The sequence below is a fragment of the Chlamydotis macqueenii genome, chromosome 4 (genome assembly GCF_036417535.1).
Source record: "Chlamydotis macqueenii isolate bChlMac1 chromosome 4, bChlMac1.mat, whole genome shotgun sequence".
NCBI lineage: Eukaryota > Metazoa > Chordata > Aves > Otidiformes > Otididae > Chlamydotis > Chlamydotis macqueenii.
In genome coordinates, this window is record NC_141559.1 from 425727 (window position 1) to 445443 (window position 19717).

A 19717-nucleotide genomic window follows, 5' to 3' on the forward strand; every position below is an offset into this window, starting at 1 on the left:
TCAGTTTGACAAATAACCGTGCTGCAAGGCCTTCATATACTGATGCCATATTTGTGGATTCTGATGCTTTTCTTCTTTTCAGGTGAGCGTCCTTACCAGTGTCCTTACTGTGACAAGGCTTTCAGCAAGAATGATGGCTTGAAGATGCATATTCGCACCCACACAAGGGTAAGGGTAGCTTAGTTTTTATGGTTACTTTAAGATTGTATATGAATCATGTGTGGCAAAACGTAAATAATTACTGTTTGTATAGAGATTAGACGGTACCAGCCAAGATATTTTATGCTTATCAAAATAAGAGGCAAAGATTTAGGTCATTAATTGTTAAGTTCTAATTATGACTCCCTTATTGGCCTTTTTTTTTTTCTGTGTTCCATTTCATATTTGTTGAAATAATAGCAGTAATAGCTTCTTCCTTTAACCTGTGGTTATTTATAGATATAAATTAATGTTTGTGGTTGTTTACTGACTAAACAATTCTGTAAAGGCTTCAGCATTCTCAGAACTTCAATATCCAGTGCTCTGATTCTTGCTGTCTCCTTAAAATCCAGTCACTGTGAGCTTTACTAACTGATGACAAATATTTAGCTGCAAAATGACTTTATTTAACTTTTGTTTAACTGAAGACAAAATAAAAGGCAAGTTACAGATGTCTCCAATATTATTTTTTGAACCTTGAGTCTCGTTCAGCACAAAGGTTCCCTGTTTTAGGGAAAACCCTTCTCATGTATATTTACTAGAGGACAAAGGCAAGATCTTGGCCCCGCTCAGCCAGCAAAGACATGGAGAGCTGTCTTCAAACAGCCAGATGTGATTTCCCTTATAAAGGGAGATCTCCAGGTGAAGTTAAGTTGGTCTACCATTCCATATACTAGCTGCTTCTGGCCTCCCCATCCACCATAAGAAAACAAACAAAAAGTTAGCAGTAAACCGTAGCTTTTACTCGTAACCCCTTGGGACCTGTTACTGCTTACACAAGTCAAGGCAGCCTCGAGGCCAAACTGAGAAAATTCGTTATCTATTAGGAAAAAGGAGGTTGATAGTTACGTTATTAGTCTCCATGTGCAGATCTGGATGCGGAATAGCTCTCTAAATAAGTGAAGATAAGATCAAAACAGTTTGCTTAATTTTCTATCGTTCTACCTAGGTCTTGAGGGTATTAACTGGAGGTCCTAGATAAAGTTTTATCTCGTGTACCCAAACTTTAGTTTAGAAGTAATCAGGTTGTGCAGTGCTTCCTGTGGGTTCGTTGGGAGCTGGCTAGTCCCATGTTGTTAGTTGTTTCTCCTTCTTTCCAGCTGTTAAATCACTTTGAGACGTGCTGTAAAATACTTTGTTGTTACTGTCCCATATTAGTGTTTTTGCACCAGAAGGCATTTTGTTACCATATATGTTCTACGTGGCTGCAAATGGGAAGAACAGTAAACAAGACCAGCTCTGAAATAGTGCCAAGTTTTAATTTTTTCCTGATTTGGAATATAGTTTGAGTAAAAGCAACATATCTGTCAGTCTCTCTAGGAAAAAAAAAAAAAAAAAAGAAATAAAGAATAAGAATAGGCCTTTAGAGCCTGTAATGATGTATTTCTGTTGACTATAGTGATGTCCTGGTTCTGGCTAGAATAATTTTCACCTGAGCTGGGAGAGGAGCTGGAGCTGGTGGCACCAGTGGCTGGGGGACACAGCTGGGATAGTTTACCCGTTAGCCACCAGCTGGGACAGCTTACCCAAATTACCCAAGGGGCTGTTCCACACCATGTGACCTCATGCTCGGTGTATAAAGTGGGGAAGGTGTGGAGGGGCAGGTTTTTGCTACTCAGGAGGGAGCTGGGCATCAGGATCCACGGTGAGCTATTGTCTTCTAAATTACATGTTTAAGTATATTCTGTTATTGGGTTTGTTTTCCATCTCTGTTTTCTTTTCCTCTGCTGTTCTCTTACACTGTTTTTATCTCAACTCATGAATTTTGCCTTTCTGTCCTAATTCTTCTCCCCATCCCACTGGGCAGGTGGTGAGGGGGAGAGTGAGTGACTCTGTGGTGTTTTAGCTGCTGAGGGAGCTAAACCACAAGAAGTGGTTTACACCAATTGATAGTTTCTTCCAAAATACATGCTTGTGGACGAGACTAGAGAACTTTACATGCACTATCTTCATTGCTTAAAAGCTGTAAATTAACTGGTAGCAGTTATTTATGGCAGGAGTACATCTACTACAGTCTTAGAAAATGTAGTACTTCAGCGGAGGAAAGCTGTGCATTTTTTCTTGATTGTGTATTTTTTTGATAGTAGTATGCATGAGTCCTGGTTGCAGATAATAAATACTACGTTAACAATTAAAAAAGTAATTTTGAAGTAGAGATTTTTAATTGCACTGAATGGGAAACTTCTAGTTACTTGTTAGCTGAGTGTACTTTCGTGGGATGTTTCTTGCTCTTAGCTGTGCTCTGAAATGTAATTATGTACCTTAGTAGAGAACTTGCTATTACTTTATACTTGAGATATCATGATCATGTAGATCTGAACAGGTCATATTTCAGGTTTTTTTTTTGTGTGTGTTTACTAAGGAGGCTATTGGAAATCTTTACAATTATGCTAGAGGATTAAAATATGCAGATACAAGATTATTTTTTATTAATTTATTTTTTTAGACCTTGGTTTGGGGTTTTGATTTTTTTTTTTTTTGTGGTTATGCTGTTTATATGCTACTCTTACTGCAGAGCTTCACAATGAAGCTCATTCGTATGTGAATGGTATTATATGTTCACTTATCCCCAGGTAAATATTTTTACTTTAAGGTAATAAGAACCAATATTGATAATGTTAAGATTACTAACAATTTTGAAAACCAAAGGCTGTTACTATAATCTTGTGTCTTCCAACTTTCCCTCTTCCTCATGCTTCAGCACTTTATTTCATATCTGAATAGAACTGGATATCTAAAAATTTTCAAGTCTTAGTAGGAGAGGAAAAGTAAGTTGACTAGTAGTATTAATAAAAACAATAGGACAGAAAGCAAATTTGGTTATGAACTTTCACAGATTTTTGAAGTCAGAAGGAGTGGTTATGCTGAGTCTGTTCTGCAGAACATGATCCATGTGATACTGTAGGATCACATGTAGTGGTAGTTTAATTGTTCAGATGAGTAAATATTAGTACAGGTATAGGAGAATAAATATGTGGTTTAGGTGGTGTGGTTCAGACATAAGTGAAAGAGAACAGAGTGGTGAATAGAGTTTGGCTGTTTGGAAAGAGTAAGAAGGAAGAGAGGGAGAGAAAACACAGAGGTAAATTAAAGACCGTGCTGTTATGGTTACCGTACATTATTTTACAAGAACACTTGTGTCCTTGGCAGGAATATGAAGATTTATTTCATGTTTTTAGTAGGCTCATGCTTGTGAGGAATGTAGTGGTTGACGTTCAGGATCTTGTTAAGAGGCATTGAAAGACTTAAAATTGATCGTCATGTGTTTGATGTTGTTTATGCATGATTTTTAATGTAGTAGTGTGTTGAAAGAAAAAAAGATTGAGAAAAATATTATATAGGAAATAAGAAAGCCCATTTGAGTGAAGAAAATAGCTGTTCAGTATGTAGGTTAAATAGTAGTTTAATATCAAGAGCACCTGTCTTGAAGTTTTTGTGAACACAGGGATGCTAGCAAAGTTGAGATCTGTGCACTGTCTGAGATGCAGAACTATGACATTTTCTGCCACGTACTTTAAGAGCAGGCAAGTCTGTCATTACTGCCTGCGGTGTTCTCACTTTTCCTCTTTCCTACCATTTCATTCTCAAGGAGACGTACGCTACTTGCTGGAGAAAAAGGTGGGAATTCTCCAGTTGCCTTGCACGTTTAGTCAGATTCTCTCTTTACTCTTTTTTGCAGAGGTGATTAAAAGTTATGGATATTAAGATGGTTTACTTTACGAGGCTGATGGCCTCACATATTTGTATGTAGTACTGATAGTTGAATTTCCAGCTTTGAACATTTCAGATCTTTGACAGAGAGCTATATAAGCTGAACTGAAAATTTGGAGCTACTCAGGTGTGTCTCTATTGAAATGAATGCATGCAGTCACATTGTAGCACCTCTCTGGTGCTCAGGGTAGCTGTGATCTAATTCTTCGTTCTGGAAATCAGAGACTGTGGGTGTGTTAACAAGTAGTACAATGCAGTTGTAGGTGTGTAAAGTGAAATGGTTGGTGCCGAGGACCTGATCTTTATCTTGTATTTGTTTCAAGGATTTTACTGCAGATTATGTGTACTCTGCTGCTGTGGACTGAATGCACAGTAGCACTCCCTGGAATGCGTTAAACCTTTTGGTTTAATTTTTTCCAAAAGGAATCCAGATCATGCAGTCCAAAACATTTTGGAAGTGTGCAAGAAAGCACAGTAATGGGTCGTTTCTGACGTGTGCTTCAAAAGCACACACCCAGCCTGAATATGATCACTGAAGATGATGTATTCTAACTGTACTATATAAGAACTTCTCCAGTGAAGAAATATGATACCTGTGCAGAAATAACTTCAACCTCCTCAGCATGATACTAGTTGACTTCTCAACAGATTTTAGGGATGTTGGCTATTCCTTTTCTTACCTTTTCCTACATATATATTTTATTTTTAAATTTATTCTTGCATGCAAAATAATTATTCAAAGAATAAATAACAAGGTGAATAAATCCAGAAGGTGTTTTTGTATGAGCTAAGCCTAGCAATGTGGAAATAAATGTAATCATAGCACCGTTCCTCAAGGGCTGTTCTTGTAAATTTATTGAAAAAAAGACTGGTCTTTTATCAGAAATATTGTCAAATTGCGGAAAAGTGGTAATATGACATTCAACAAGGAAAATGTCATGGCAGAGATTAAATCTAAATATATTTTACTGGTGGGATTAAATGCCAAACCCGATCCTGTGGATCAGGGAAGGCTGCTGGAAAAATCATTGTAGAAAGTTGATTAAGATCTGGCAGCTGCTAAACTGAGTACAGCCTGGGTGGCCACAGGTGTCAGCTCAAGCTCTGGAGTAAACAGAGAAGGTAAGCCACCCCCTACTGACAGTGTAAGGAGAAGAGAATACCAGCCACCTAATATTAAAATATCACCTGAGTACTGATTGGTTTCTATGAAAGTAGATGTGTTTGGGTTTTGGGGATTTTTTTTTTTTTTTTTTCCCCCTGAAGAAGAAGAAATATAACAGCCTAAGAAAACATAAATGAGGAACTCATTTAAATTCTTGATGAAATTATTTTACAGACTATATCAGATTTGAGGAAATACATGCATCCTTTCAGCCTTCCTAGTGCAGTAAACTTCAGCTCTTTCCTAAAGCTTTATTCAGTGCCTGACATGATGTTACATAGTTTGAGCTTAAACATGTAAAGGAATTGTTGTATGTTACTGCAATAAAATTGTTCGTGTTTGGAAATATGGTCATTGATAGGTGCCCAGAGTTATTGTCTTGTCAAATTGGTGTTTTCATTACTTCTGAAAAATCATAGTTTTATTACAGTTTGTTTCAGTTAAATACATGGCAGTGATGGAAAACAGAAAGAGTAAAAGCCATTTGCAAATGCTTTTTCATCACTTGGTTTGAATTTTCGTATTTGTACTTTGAAAGTACAACAGGTAGATGTAGTTTTTATGGCTTGTTTAAAAATATGATTTCTGGTGGTTGGAAGGCTGCTGGTTGTAATTCTCATGTTGCACATTTTTGAGGTAATATTGAAAAAATAGAGAAATTACAATGTATTAGTACATGTCTTCATGCATCAATGTCTGCTATTTAAAAATGCACTAATCTTTAAGTATGTCTAATAAAGCACTAATATTCAGAGATTGTACTGTAAGAAACAGCAAATTAAGTGATAAGCATATTTTTCTAACTATGCAGTTAACCTTTCTTGTGCACACTTGAAATGCTTGTACAGTGTGTGTATTTATTTATGTGTGTGTATAAAAATACCTATGTTGCATGGAACTGGTCAATAGATTGCAGTTGATGTTATGAAATTCTGGGCACTTAAGCCATCAGTACTCACCATACTTTGTCTCCTGTTCCTTCTTGTTCATTTGAAGCTGGGCAAGTTGGATACTGTTAGTATTGCAGCTTCAAAATCTGCAGGATTGGTGTGATCTGTGGCTGTCCTTTTGAAGTCAACTCTTGAACTCCTCAGTCTCCCAGTTAATTTGTTACTGGTGGCTGTGAGTTTAGTCTGAAGCTTTTATGAAGATGTCTGCATGGGCTGCAGTCACATAAGTGACTTCAGCGTAAAGATATCCTTAGACGCTAAGGACTCAAGGCCTGACAACATACGTGCGAGCATTAGCCAACCTTAAGATAATTTTGAGTTTTATTTATGAATTTCATGCGAATAGATATAAATAATGATGAGTATGGAAGCTAGGCAGTCTCCTGTTGGGATTTTCTTTTCAAGTTTCACCTTGCTGCTGGGACAGTACCAGAAGAAAACTATCCTCATCCAGCTCCTGAGTTAAACAGTCTTTCCAAGGCACTCGTTTGGAACTTTGCACAATCCCCTCTATTCTTTCTTTAACCCAGAAGAATATTGAAATGAAATTTAAAAAAATTGCAAGAAAAATATTGACAATTGTGACATAATTTCACTTATTCTGTATTTCCCAAGAAATAGTTGGACTTCAAGTTTAAAATGTCAGTGTTCTAGAAACAGCATACCGTGCTATTGCCAAAAAAAAACCACCCAAAAAATAATACACTGGGTACTAAACATAGTCTTCTATCCACATGACAGTGTGTAATGAAATAATATGAGGTGTTGATTGAATTTTGAATTTTTTTCAATATTGGATTTTCTCTATATTTCCCTGTTGGTGAGACATGAGTGAGTTCCCAATCATCCGTCTGAGGATGATGATTTTGCCAGTGCTGTGGTTTCCTTGCCTGTGGAATCTGTGTTTGTATACAGAATATGGAAGGTCTGAATCCCACTGCACCTATATTTTCACACTTTTTTTTTTTATATAATGTTGACTGATGATCATCTTTTCCTTGTCGAGTGAAAATGGTTGTTTTTTTTGGTTTTGTTTTTTTTTTTTTTTTTAATACTGATACTGTTCTTTTTCAAGAGTTGATCAACATCTATTGAATTTTCATCATGGCTGATTAAATAAACCCTCCTTTGCTAAATCTTAGGGGCAGAAATTACTTCAGCAGTTTAAAAAAACCACACAAAGAAAAACTTTACAGATTATAGGTAGCAAATAGGGAGAACTACTGTGGAAAATGTGAAACTAATTGTAGAGTAAACTCCAACAAATTGCAAAAGCTCTACTATAGCTTTTGAAGAAATAGAACTTTTTTTCTTCTGGCAGGCATTCATTGAAGATGCATGTTTTTATTTACATGACAGATTTTACTGTGGGAATTTCAGGGTGTGTTTGGTTTTGGTTTTGTTTGTTATGGTTTTGTTTTTTTTTCTAAAACCCCCAAAACTGAATTAATCAATTAATTGAGAACTTTTCTAACAAAACATCAGTCACTTATAATAACTTCTCAACTGAGGAAATGTGTACTTGTAAAGTGATTGTTTATTAAGTTTTAATCATTATAATATTCAAATCCCTACTACTTCTGTAGAGTCACAAATTCTCATTAGCCTTTGTCTTTCTGCGTCAACATTACTTTAGTCATTTAATGCAAGTCTGATAGATGAAGTAGGGCTCTATCCGTGAGTGAGCCACTTACTATAACTTCCAAAATCCTTCCAGTTACTAAGAGAGCATCTTGTTAGTTCTTGCACATTTTTCACACTTAAAAACAAAACTGGACTCCATTAACTCGCACCATCTGTGCTCTGAAGTGAATTAGCCTGTCTTCTCAATGGGGGATGTGTTGCTAGTAGTCATGACCTAGCAGAAAGTGTCACTGATGTTTTTTTCCTGACATTAATCATCTTAGGGTTTGTTTTTTTTTTTTTAGGGCTGAAATGTAGCTGAACATAAGCTATTCTTGTTTCTGTAGGCACTTTACTGTCTTTCTTCCTGCATTATACCTCAATTCCCAGCCCGCTGATTAAGATGGAAGCTGGTCTTTTAAAAAGAATTGAGCAATACACTGCATGTCACCACTTCATTGATAGTGAAACTACCAATCACTCTTCTTAAACGTAGAAAAAACCTGGCGTTGGCATTGGAATTTGCTGAGGCTCAAAGGTCTGTTACCACAGTTAGGATCTAACTAGTTTTCTTGTACAGAGTGACTCGCTTGGCCTGGCCCTTGGCGTGGTCTGACACTATCTGTGGAGACTTTCTGAACCAAGCAGAAAGATTCATCAATTTCTCTAGGAAATTGCTTTTCTGCTTAACTTGTGGTAGAAGTTTGCTGTTAGGTTGCAGGTTGCTTATGGATGTGCATCGTGAACCTTGTGTTAGACTGCCTCTGGTTGGACTCTTTTCCAGGCCCCTGAGATGGCACTTTTCAGGTTGTTGTAGCTGTCAACCTTCAGTTCACGTTCAGGTGGGGTTTTTGACAGGATGATACCTGTTCTGGATACCATCTTTGATACATGCAGTGTGACTGAAGAGCTCCTGGTTTGAGACACACGTAGAATAGATCAATGTTAATAATTAGTAATAATTGAAACAAAGTGTTACTGGTATTAGGAAAAGATTTAAAATGCACAAAGCAAAGGGTTTAAGTTAAATATGCAGGTGGCTTAAACTTAACCTCGTTCCCTTTAGTTAATGCTTCCTGAAGTCTGCATTTGTCACTGTCCTCCTGGTTTGTAAGCAGGTGACACCACTGTTTCTGCATTTACAAGTTGGCAAATCTATAGGATTTCTGAGAATTCTGTTTGAGAGGGCGGCTCTTGGTAGTTGCAAGCCTGACTAGTTTATTTTAATGTTGTCTGGCTCATACATTTGTTCACTCTACGCCACATTTTTCCATTCTTAGTGATTTTTTCAAAACTATTTTTTTTACTAACCGTATGTTCAAGTGGTAATGCAAATATATATAGCAGCAAATGATACTATTAAGAGTAATACAAATATTTTCAGATTATCCACATAAGATTTGAAAGCATATAGTGTTACTGTATCTACATCTCATGTGTAGGCATTATAAGACTTTCTCTTTGAGAGCAAAGGAAAGCTTTTTGTTTCAGACTAAGGAAAGCAATTAAAAACAAGAAGAAAAAAAAAATTAGGTGAACTAAAGGATGATCTATATATTTTAAAATATTTATCAAAAATACAAGCTGATATTTTTATTTAGCTCTGTACATCCTATTGTGAGAATAAATCTCACCCACAAAAGTTCCATACCCACTGTTTCCCAAGGAGTTAAGATTAAGACCTTTTTGGGTTTATTCAGGTTTTACCAAGAATCTTCATATACGTACTGGACCTTACTGTTCCTTTTTCAAAAATGTCGTGTTCGCCTCCAGATTTGTCTGTTATATGGATCTCAGTTTTGTATGTCTCCAGAGAAGAAAAAAGTTGGTTTTTTTTTTTTTTTTTTTTTTTTTTTTTTTTGGTCTTGTGTCATTGCCATTATTCATGTCTGGCAGTTTTCACACACACATCACAAGTGTAAGTGTTTATATGTAGTATAAAAGTACATTTAAATGTTTACAAGTAATATAAGATCTGATATGCTTTCCCTTGTTCTTCTGAACTTCTCTGAATGCTCGCTTTTCAGCAGGTAGAAAATGCAGATCCAGCAAGTTGATAGTCATGTGAAACTTAACATGGCCTGTATGTCTTACCCCAAGATGCCAGTTACTCTGTGTGCTTAGATGTATAAACATGATCTACAAGAAGAAATGTGCACTATGTGAAATTCTGAAGTAAATTGGAAATAAATCTGCTGAATTCAGTAGGATATATTTTTTAAAAAGAGATATTAGATCCTAGATAGCTCTGGGATTTTAAGCATACTCTGTATGTCAATTAAAAATACCTAGGTGTAAAAAGAATGATTGAGTAACGTTTATGTAGTCAACAAGTTCACTTTGAGTGGTATAAATCTGCAATCCCTGTAATATGTTAATTTAAGCAAAAAAGTAAATTATGAAGTCTCCTGAGTATAGGTTCAGCCCAGTTTTAACTTGCTCCTGCCACCTTGGAAAGAGTTACTAGAACTGTTCTTGACTCTCATTTATGTGAGTCTTGAGCAATGATTTATTTGGATATAGTAGTGTTTAGATTATGTTTTTGTTGCTGTTGAGCTCATCTTATAGTTCTAAATTCAGATTTTAAAAGTTATTTGGAGATACTCCTACCAATGTCATTCATGTTTTACCTGTGTAATCAATTCTACCAGACTTAGAGAAAAAACCACATGCACTAGTGCTATGCTAATATACGTAATGTATTTATATTTCTTAAGGGAAGATAGTCAACTACAACAGCAGTTAGCAGTTCAAATACTCTGCATTTCAGTATTTCCATCTGCTGTGGTTGCAGGATACTCTGTATGCGTTCTGTCAATCTGTTAAAGGTGCTGTCAAAAGGCCTTGAGAATTTGTCGTGTCCTGATGTCTTTCGAAAGCAAAGCGCAATTTGCGTAGAATCCAAGGTAGTCATTTGTGATTTAGCTGTCCACTGATAGATGAACTGTGTATTGCAGGCACTGTTTTATTTGTTGTAGTTGGTAAAATGTTGAATACCAAGTCCCATTTGGGCTCTCCTTGGTCTTTCTTTGTTTAGAGGCCGGAAGGTTAGAAATCCTGATCTACGTATTTCTATTTATGCCTAGTGTACTTAAAAATGTAATATTAAAATACTGTCTACATCCTGTTTATCTCACTCTCCCGGCTCCCTTCCTCGTTTATATCATCAATAAAAGCAAACACATGTAATCCTTTGGCTTTGCTGCCACCGTAGTCATGGCCTGGCAGATGCTTTTTGAACAGAGGGTAGATTTCCAGTTGCTAACTCCCCTGAAGTCAGACTTACATGATCTTCCCAATAACCTTCCATTTTGTTTCATAGCAGGTTTTTTTTCATTTGCTTGATGTTTTAAATTTGTCCAGCTTCTCTTCTAATCTCATCGTTGGTCCCTATTGTCCTTTTGTGGTGGCGTTAACTCTTTCAGACTTACTGCTGTGGCTTTTATCTGTGGGGTTTTTCTTGGGTTGGTTTTTTTTTTTTTTATGTTCACTTTTAGAGCAGTGGTGATTATGCCAAGCCAACATAATCTTTTCCATGTTACGAATGTTGCCTTCTCCAAGTGTTGTGCAATGGAAATTTGATATGAGGGGAAGAAGGGAGAGAGAGAGAAGAGGAAAAGAGTAAAATGTTTTGTTTTGAATAAATTAGTCTCTGAGAATGATGTCGTCTTCAAAACCGACAAAAAAGTCTTTTTCTCTACATAGAAACTTAGGGCCAAATTTTGCTCTGGACAGCACTATCAGTTTTCCTGAATCAGACACAAATGTGAATGAAGGGCAGCTTAGCTCACTGGAGAGAGTGGAGAGGGGGCTGATGTGAATCAGAATTGTATCTGCTGAAGTCACTGGAGTATACAGATGTAAGGAATCTAAAATTGGATCAAAACCAGCTTTGGTTAGAGATACCCCCCCCCCCCCCCCCATTGAGAATAATATAAACAGCCAAACATAACCTTGGGGAAAATTTTACAGCCCAAGTTTGTGACTTCAGCTTCCCAGAGTTTATAATGGCTCTTTCTCCAAAATGGAATCCTGAAGTCTATGTAACTCTGAAATGAATATGGTAATCAAAATCAAGTTAACTCTTCAGATACCTGAAGAACAAGGTGATAAAAAGGGAGCAAGTCCACCTGGTACAGTTGCAATAATTAATGTTTTCATAGGTGTTTAAGATGTACAGATCATATACTTTACTTCGCACTTTCTGTGGAACAGCGCACTCAGGGAAAGGCTGTTTTCAGAGAACTCACACAAAATGTGGTGTATGTTAACCACAGTGCAAAACTAATTAAGGGAGTGTTGCAGAAACCTGCTTTTTGTATGGCTTATTCATACATTTCCTTAAAAATTACAGACCTGCTTCATGAAGCCTTTTGTCAGTCTAGCAAAATTCCCTGTGACATTAAGTTTTTGGTCTAGATGATGATTTTTTTTTTTTTAAGATAAGCTCAGATCTTTTTTATATAATTTGTTATGTATTATTCTCTACTGAAGAGTCTTAGAAGTGATAAAATGAAGGTAATAATGACAAACACAGATTATAAAGGTATAAGGAGAGTCACAGGCACAGAAAAACTTGTTAGTGGCTTCCCTTTGGGCCAGTTTGATTATATGCAGCTGAGTGCTGCATACTCAGCCTGTATCAGCAGGAAGATTTGTCGTGCATTGTACTGAAAGATACTTGATTTATCTCATGATTTACTCAGTTTTGCGATTGAAATTGCTGGAGAAATGCTTTTCCCTATGTACACAGCTTATGACTTGGTTTTGGTGAGCTAGAGGATTCCTGCCACTAGAAGCTGAGATGTTTCTATGACACTACCTTTTTTGGAGACCTTATGGGAAGGTATCCATTGCAACTAGAGAAAAATGAAGAACCCAGTCTTTACCTCTGCTGAGGTCTCTGTACCTGTAAAGAGCTGCCCTAAAAAGAGAGCTTGGTACTTGCTCAGAACACCACTGATTTATAGTCCATTGTATTGCTTTTATGGTTTATGCTGAGTACTTGGCAGGCTTCAGCAATATATGGAGACCTCATTGTCCTCTACATATTCGAAATAGGAATTAAATAAGCTGAGAATTTCTTCACTTGGTAGCTTCAACACCTAACCTGAGTTGTTCCTTCTCACTTATTCTTGGATCCCACATTATTTCCCAAAAGACTATTAAGAGTACTGCCTAATATTTGTTAATTAATGGAATTTGCATTTTTATTGGCTGTTGATTTTCAGTCTGTTTTCAGTCTCATTTAGTAAAAAATGTTTACTTTGTTGCCTAAAATACCCATCTTTAGAACTTAAGCAGTACAGAATTAGAGACCACAGAAAAAAAGCAGAATGAAATAAGTATAATTGATTCAAAATAAAGGTGCCTCTAGAGCATCAGAATTTTAGTGAGGCAATGTGCAGTGCCATAATACTAACTTTTACATTTAATTAATTTATTTAAATGTTGTGATCCATACCGTTCTTTCATAACTTCCGTGAAATAAGGGAGGAATTACACCTTACATAAAAGTTTCTATATGAAAGAACTTCAAAGAAGAAAATCTTTACAGAAGTGGTTTTCCATAAGTATCTATTTATTTGATGTCAGTGAGCTTGCAACTTTTATAACATCATGTGTTACAGTAGCTGCTAACCAATAGTTCTAATAAAAATACAGATGGCTTGGTTTCCATCTGCACTACTTTGGAGATTCTGCTATGAATATGTGATTAACCTGTCACCACTTTTAAAAATAAAGTTTTTTTTCTTTCTCTACCACAAACTTTCCTTGTAGCTCCACTTCCTCCCCTTTCCTCTTCCCCTGCTTGGAAATGTGCTAACAAACCTGAAGCTTTTATGGGCATCTTGCTTGTCTTTATGCTTTAAGCTTTTGTGGAGGATAAGGGCAAGTACATTGGAATTTTATATTTCTGTACCTTTCATGTTACAAAAAACAGACTCCCTGAAATGGCTGGGTTTGAAAGACTGGAACAGATAATTAATTCATAAGTGGGTGTTGAAGTGGAAACTGTCAGGCCACAGCTTTCCCAGCTTTCGCTTAATCATTTGAAAGTCGTTTTCTGTTGTTTTCACTGACTGTAATCCCGTAGAGAGAATATAAAACTTGCACCATTCAGCATGGAATTCCACTCCTTTAATGACCTGGGCTCTGTGTTGACTCACTTTCACTCACTGTTGTCGTTTCATACAGGAAAAGCCGTACCAGTGTTCAGAGTGTAACAAGGCTTTCAGTCAAAAGCGAGGCCTAGATGAGCACATGAGAACCCACACCGGAGAGAAGCCATTTCAGTGTGATGTGAGTTGATCTATCCTTTTGTCTTCTTGACTTTTGTGCAACAGCAGGACTGAATTGCAGTGAGACTACGGCCTTGCACCTATTGGCCGCGGCATAAAGTTACACTTCATACGGTCTTTGATTGCCTAACTAATGAAAGGCCATCCAGGGAACTTTATGTAGTCTCTTCAGTTGCCAAGAGCATTGCACAGCCTTTTATTTTATTATTTTGGATCCCTTAAGGGTTATTTTCACCATTATTAATGCTGTTTGGATGTTACAAGTTACAAATTCATGCTGATTGTGTTCCTGTGTAAATTGTGTGACAGTTTAATAGTTGGAGATTAGCTTATACAGGAAAAGGAATTTAATTACATGGAATCTGGATGCTTCAGATGTTGTTGAATGACACAAATATGAATTCAGAATTTCCAGATTCTGTTTAGTAAAATCTGGTCCGATGTTTTATTCCTTTTTCTTTCTTTACTTTAAAAGAGGAGCTGTATGAAAATACAGTTTCCTACTTGAACTATTCCTTCAGTTTTCGTGATTAGTTATAGAACTGTATTTTCCCAAATCATATTATTTCTAGAAACAACTGTAATCTATGTCTAGTCCTTCTCTGAGAATTTTTTTTCATTATCTTCATTTAGTGGAGACTTTTAAAAATACTTTAAATTACTGCCATGTTTCACCAAAATTATTCTTTAGCACTAGTCTTTTGCCAACTGCACATTCCAGAGATTGCTGACTTTTGGGGTTGGATATGAAAAATGGTTGCCTCTACTGTTCATTCATACACTCTTCAGTTGCCAGGTAACTACCGTGGTCTGCTGCTTAATGCACACTTGGAGAGTGTTGAAAGTTCTGTTTTTGATAGTTACTCCTTATTTCATCTAGACTCCACTTCTGTAGATGCTGGGGACACAGTAAGTGTCACCCAGAGCTGACTGTTCCTCCAGAGCTGTCTCACACATTGCGTGTTACCAGATGTTTCAGAAGTTACAGGAAAACCAGTAGCAGCCAGTTAGGGAAAAAATGTACCTATGTGAAACATTTATTGTTAGCTCCCCAATACTATCCCCAATATTCTTGCCTACAGTTTTTATCCTACTAAAGATAGCTGTAGATGTTCTCATCAATGGCTTGAGTGATAATTTATGGCAACAACTTCCACAAAGTCTTAACTGTGTGATGAGATTGTAGGGAGCAGAGAGAGTATGTCAGGTTACTGCAATAGGATTTCAATAAATGTCTTTTAGTTCTCTCATTAACAGAAAGGGTTAATATCTATTGCATTCATTGCTTTCAGTACATGTGCCATCTTCCTTCTTAGTCAACTTCTCTGGAGTTGTTCCTCTTTCCAGCACTTTGTTACTATTTTCTGGATGTTTTTTCCCCATTTCCATTGCATGTTTTAAGAGGTGAAGGCATACTATTGGCATGCCCTTGCTCATTGAAGTAATTGGAAAAGTCCATAAGTCCAATACTCAGACCTACCAAGCATCCTTTGAAGGTGAAAACCAGGCTATTTTTTCGGTGATTCATAAATGTAATCAGACATGAAGCCACACTAAAAGATGAAAGTCTTAAGAGGACTGAGGGTTTTGGTCTTGTTTTCCTGCCTGGCATTAGAAACAGTCATAGAAACTATTCAACTCTTTCTTCTAAATAACATATTAACTTTTATGTCTTTATTTTTTTTTTTTTTTAGTACCATTAGCATTTACAAACAGGAATTGCTTTTAGTGCCAAAGAACTGAAGAAATAAAAATTTAAGCTATTACCAAAAAAAAGTGTATTTTATGGACTCAATAATAGACTTCACTTGACAACACATCTCTCTCCACCCAGTATAGACTATTACCTAACAATTTTTTTAGACTGCATTTTTACTTTAAATAGAATTTTTATTTTCAGAATTAGAATTTTCCAGAATTAGAAATAAGACGTCTTCTCTTCCTCTTCTCTCTGCTCTCTCTCAGACGTATGGAACAGATGTTACAGTACAGGATTGTGCTACATGTTATAGCAATCCTTATACCCTGTCTGATGAAGATGCTACAGTTTGTTTATGTGACTGTTTCTGTGTCGTAACAAAATGATTTTCAGAACTAACTGTTAATGACCCAAAGCTCTCGCATCCCGCTGGTGGTAGCAGAGATGGAATATTCTTATTTTAAGGTGAAAATTCTATTATATATCACACAAAGTGAAAATAACTGAAGTATGGAAATATAAAATGTGATTTTTTTTTTTTCCTAGTATATTAGATTTCTGTCCTCTGAAGACCAGCTTGTTTTTTACTGGAAGGCCAATTGAACTTCAGTTGCCTCAGAGACAAGAGATTATTATTTGGGGGCAAAAAGGTCAGGTATTGCCTGTCCTGGTTTCTTTCCAGTACAGTGTTTCCCTCCAGTCTGCCTTTAGTTGACCCTACACTTACTTTCAAATGTCAGTCTTTTCCATCCTCCCTACTTGATCAAAACTTTGATCATTTTGAAGAGATTGATTAAAGTTCAAGTGCACACTAGCAAGCATGGTTGTTAATCTATAGAATGTCAGTCTTGCTTAAAAAATTGAAATACGAAGCAAACTCTTAAAAAACCCCCACAGACTTTTATGCATAAGCACAGCACAAGATGTATCATATCTTCAAGTAATGATCTTATGAATTCCATGTTCTTTTTGAAGAAGTTGGGTAGTAGAACATGCTAGAGCCTTGAAGGAACAACAGGCATATCATACTAGTTGTTACATGAGCATTATAAATGGAAAAAAAAAAAAAGTACTTTAAGACTGTGTTATATGCTGTTTACTTCAAAAATGAAGAGAAAAGTGTAAGATATACAGAACACATGCATGTCTTCTAAGTATGTGTATGCTGGATTAGCTTCCTGGCATCCAAGAAATATGTTGCGTTTCCAATTATGTGATACTTTTAACACGTGGAGACTTGTGAGCCTTGTGATGGTTGTTAGATAAATGTTATGGGTTCATTTTGTGTGCTCTGTGGAAGAGGAATAGAGGATGGTACTTGGCAAAAGCAAGGTTAAGACCTGACCAGTGGATACTGTAAGTGACATTTGCTGTTGCATAACAAAAGGGCGACTGTTGCTTGGGTCTGAAAGAGGTAATTGTACATTGAGGGGAAAAAAGTTGGAGAGTTACAGTTGCTGTATAAAAGTCCTTGGTATTACGTCATGTCATAAATTCAAAACTGTTCCATTACAACAGCACATACAATGTTCTTGTCTGGGGAAAATTTTGGGTACAAAACTTGCCTCTGACAGTTGCCCTTTTTACGGTCATTGTATGGTTTTTGCCTTAATTGAGATAAAATACATACACTGCAGGTCAAGATTATCTTCTTGGATAGTCAGCTCTATTTGTCTGTCTTGATTTTGAAAGGAGTCAGTAATCATTCAAGATTCTCATTAATAGTTTGATACCAATAGGAATATAAACTTCATTTTCCTAATGAGACGTGCTTGGTTCCCTGAGTTTCCTCCACATGGAAGACATTTTTGTCTGGAATGAACCTGGGATTCTAAGACTGCAAGCTTGTAAATGTTCATTCTTATTTAATTATATGACTCTTGCCTATTTAATTTACCAAACAAGCAGCATGCTTTCTGTTTTTTTTTTTTCTTTGCTTTTATTTTTTTTTTTTCTGGGAAATTCATGCATACAGGATGTGCCTGGATGGCAGGTGAATGTGACAATATAACTGTATGATTTCAATTGACTTGATGTCTTGCCTACAGATTCCTAACTGTTCATTCTAACTTCTCTTGACTGAACCTGTTCTTAACCTTTCCCTTCCGACTTCAGTACGGGAATTTTTATAAGAAGTGATGTGTTTAGCATGGCAGAGTCCCTTATCCCTCAGCCATTTATTCAAATAGTAGAATGAACTGGACTGCTTGGAGTACAGTGGAGGAAGGGAAGCAGCACACCAGATATATAGCAAAGGAGTTACACCTTCATTAGCCAGATGTCTTCTGTTTTCTTGGCCAGGCAGAGGAAGACTGACATAATGAGGTTTCCTCTATAATAATTATTAACTTTTCTTGCAGTCTTTAGAGCCTCTTTTCTCTCACTCCTCCCTCCTTATAACTGAGCAATTTGGACTGATTTTTTAGGAACCCACAGATGTCATTCTGGAGGTCAGGAAGAAAATATTTCATTTGAGGTCGAATTGACAGAGGCTTATGATGTTTTGTCATAATTATTGCTGCATCCCAGATAGCATATTTATTTTAAAAACCCCACAATGTAACTGGGACACCTCAGTATGTTGATATTTGGAAGACTGGATCATTTTTCACTTCTCCCCTCCTCTTCCCTTCCCCCTCCCTCTGCATGTGGTACCACTGTTAATGTACGAAATGGAAAGCTACCAGGCAGAGTAATAGTCTTTAAGGTGCTCTCTGAAGGAGTTGTTCTTCCAAAGACCAGCTCATTTATCAAGTATTGCAGGTATGTGTGGCCTCAGTGGTGTAACATAAGGAGTGTTATACATGCTTGAAGTTTTAAGACTTCTTTTGTCTGTCTTCACTGCCTTAGGTTTGTGACCTGTCCTTCAGCCTGAAGAAGATGCTGATCCGACACAAGCTGACTCACAACCCCAATCGGCCAATGGCAGAATGCCAGCTTTGCCACAAGAAGTTTACCAGGAATGACTACCTCAAAGTGCACATGGAGAATGTCCATGGTGAAACTGACAGCTGATTATGGCACGTGTGAGAAGAATGGATCTTGCGTTCCAAAGCACTCCGTTTGCACGCGTACAAACTCCAGACTTTTCACCTGACTAGTGAGCATAGTCAGGTGAAACAACTATAGTTCTTGTGTTATTTTTCACAATTTTTTTTAATATGCTAATAGGATAAAAGCCAAAGAAAGACATTCACCTGAAGTGAAATATAGCTTGAAAATAAAGAGTTGAATATAAAAGACTTCTGGGAAAGTTTTATTCTCATTTAAAAAAAAAAAAAAAAAAAGAAAAACAAAAGCTTTAAGCAAACTTCACCTTCTCAATTATAGCCTTAGAAACTTAAACTTAGGTATCAGTAGCATTACCTGGAAATCCTGGACATTTGGAACTGAACCCTTGGCTGTCTGCAACTGTATTTTTGTATCTAAGCTTCAGACTCCATTAAAATTCTTTAATTTGAAACCACATGGAATTTTTCATTCTAATTGACTGCTAGTTGCATCCAGGCATATTTAATTCAAATCTTAATTCTGCGTTTTGTTGTAACATGATTTTGTCTCATTTTATTTACAGCTTTCTCATAACTAGATGAAACTAATTAACTTGAATTGGTTCTTGAGATGCCAAAATGTATGGGTGCAGAAACTGTGGCAATCTGTTACATTAAGTATTTCTGTATGAGCATTGAGAGGATGTATTTCTTCTGGTTAGAGGAAACAAGACTGAAGTGAAAACTTAGAGCAATTTTGTTTAAGTACTGTATTCATACTCATCATTATGACTGGCAAGGCAAGTAGAAAGACATCTTAATAGTGGCTTGTGCAGCTACAGTTCGATTTCTTGGTGAACAGCTGGTTTTTGGAGTGTTTCTTCCTACTGAATCAGATGCCCTGGATTTCTTCATCTCACTCAACTGCCTTTGTTTTCTTAAATTCTGTTAATGAGCACTGGGAAAAATACTGCTTTACAACTAAGTAGCAATCAAATTCTTCCCATTATCAGACTGAGTTGTTTACTGCAGTAAAACTCTTGAAAAGAATCCTCACAGAGTCTCTTGTATCACAGCTA

The 19717-nt window shown here is 36.6% G+C and overlaps 1 protein-coding gene across 2 annotated transcripts in view; it reads left to right on the forward strand.

Moving 5' to 3' along the window:
- PRDM5 (PR/SET domain 5) overlaps positions 1 to 19116 on the forward strand; it is an 81649-nt gene extending 62533 nt beyond the window's left edge. For both annotated transcript variants that reach the window (XM_086746905.1, XM_086746906.1), the window contains 3 exons: positions 83 to 168; positions 13846 to 13950; positions 18499 to 19116. In XM_086746905.1, the coding sequence (XP_086603031.1) occupies positions 83 to 168; positions 13846 to 13950; positions 18499 to 18663 (356 nt within the window). In that variant the 3' untranslated portion in view covers positions 18664 to 19116. The remainder of the gene's footprint in view (positions 1 to 82; positions 169 to 13845; positions 13951 to 18498) is intronic.
- The last annotated feature ends 601 nt before the right edge of the window (positions 19117 to 19717 follow it).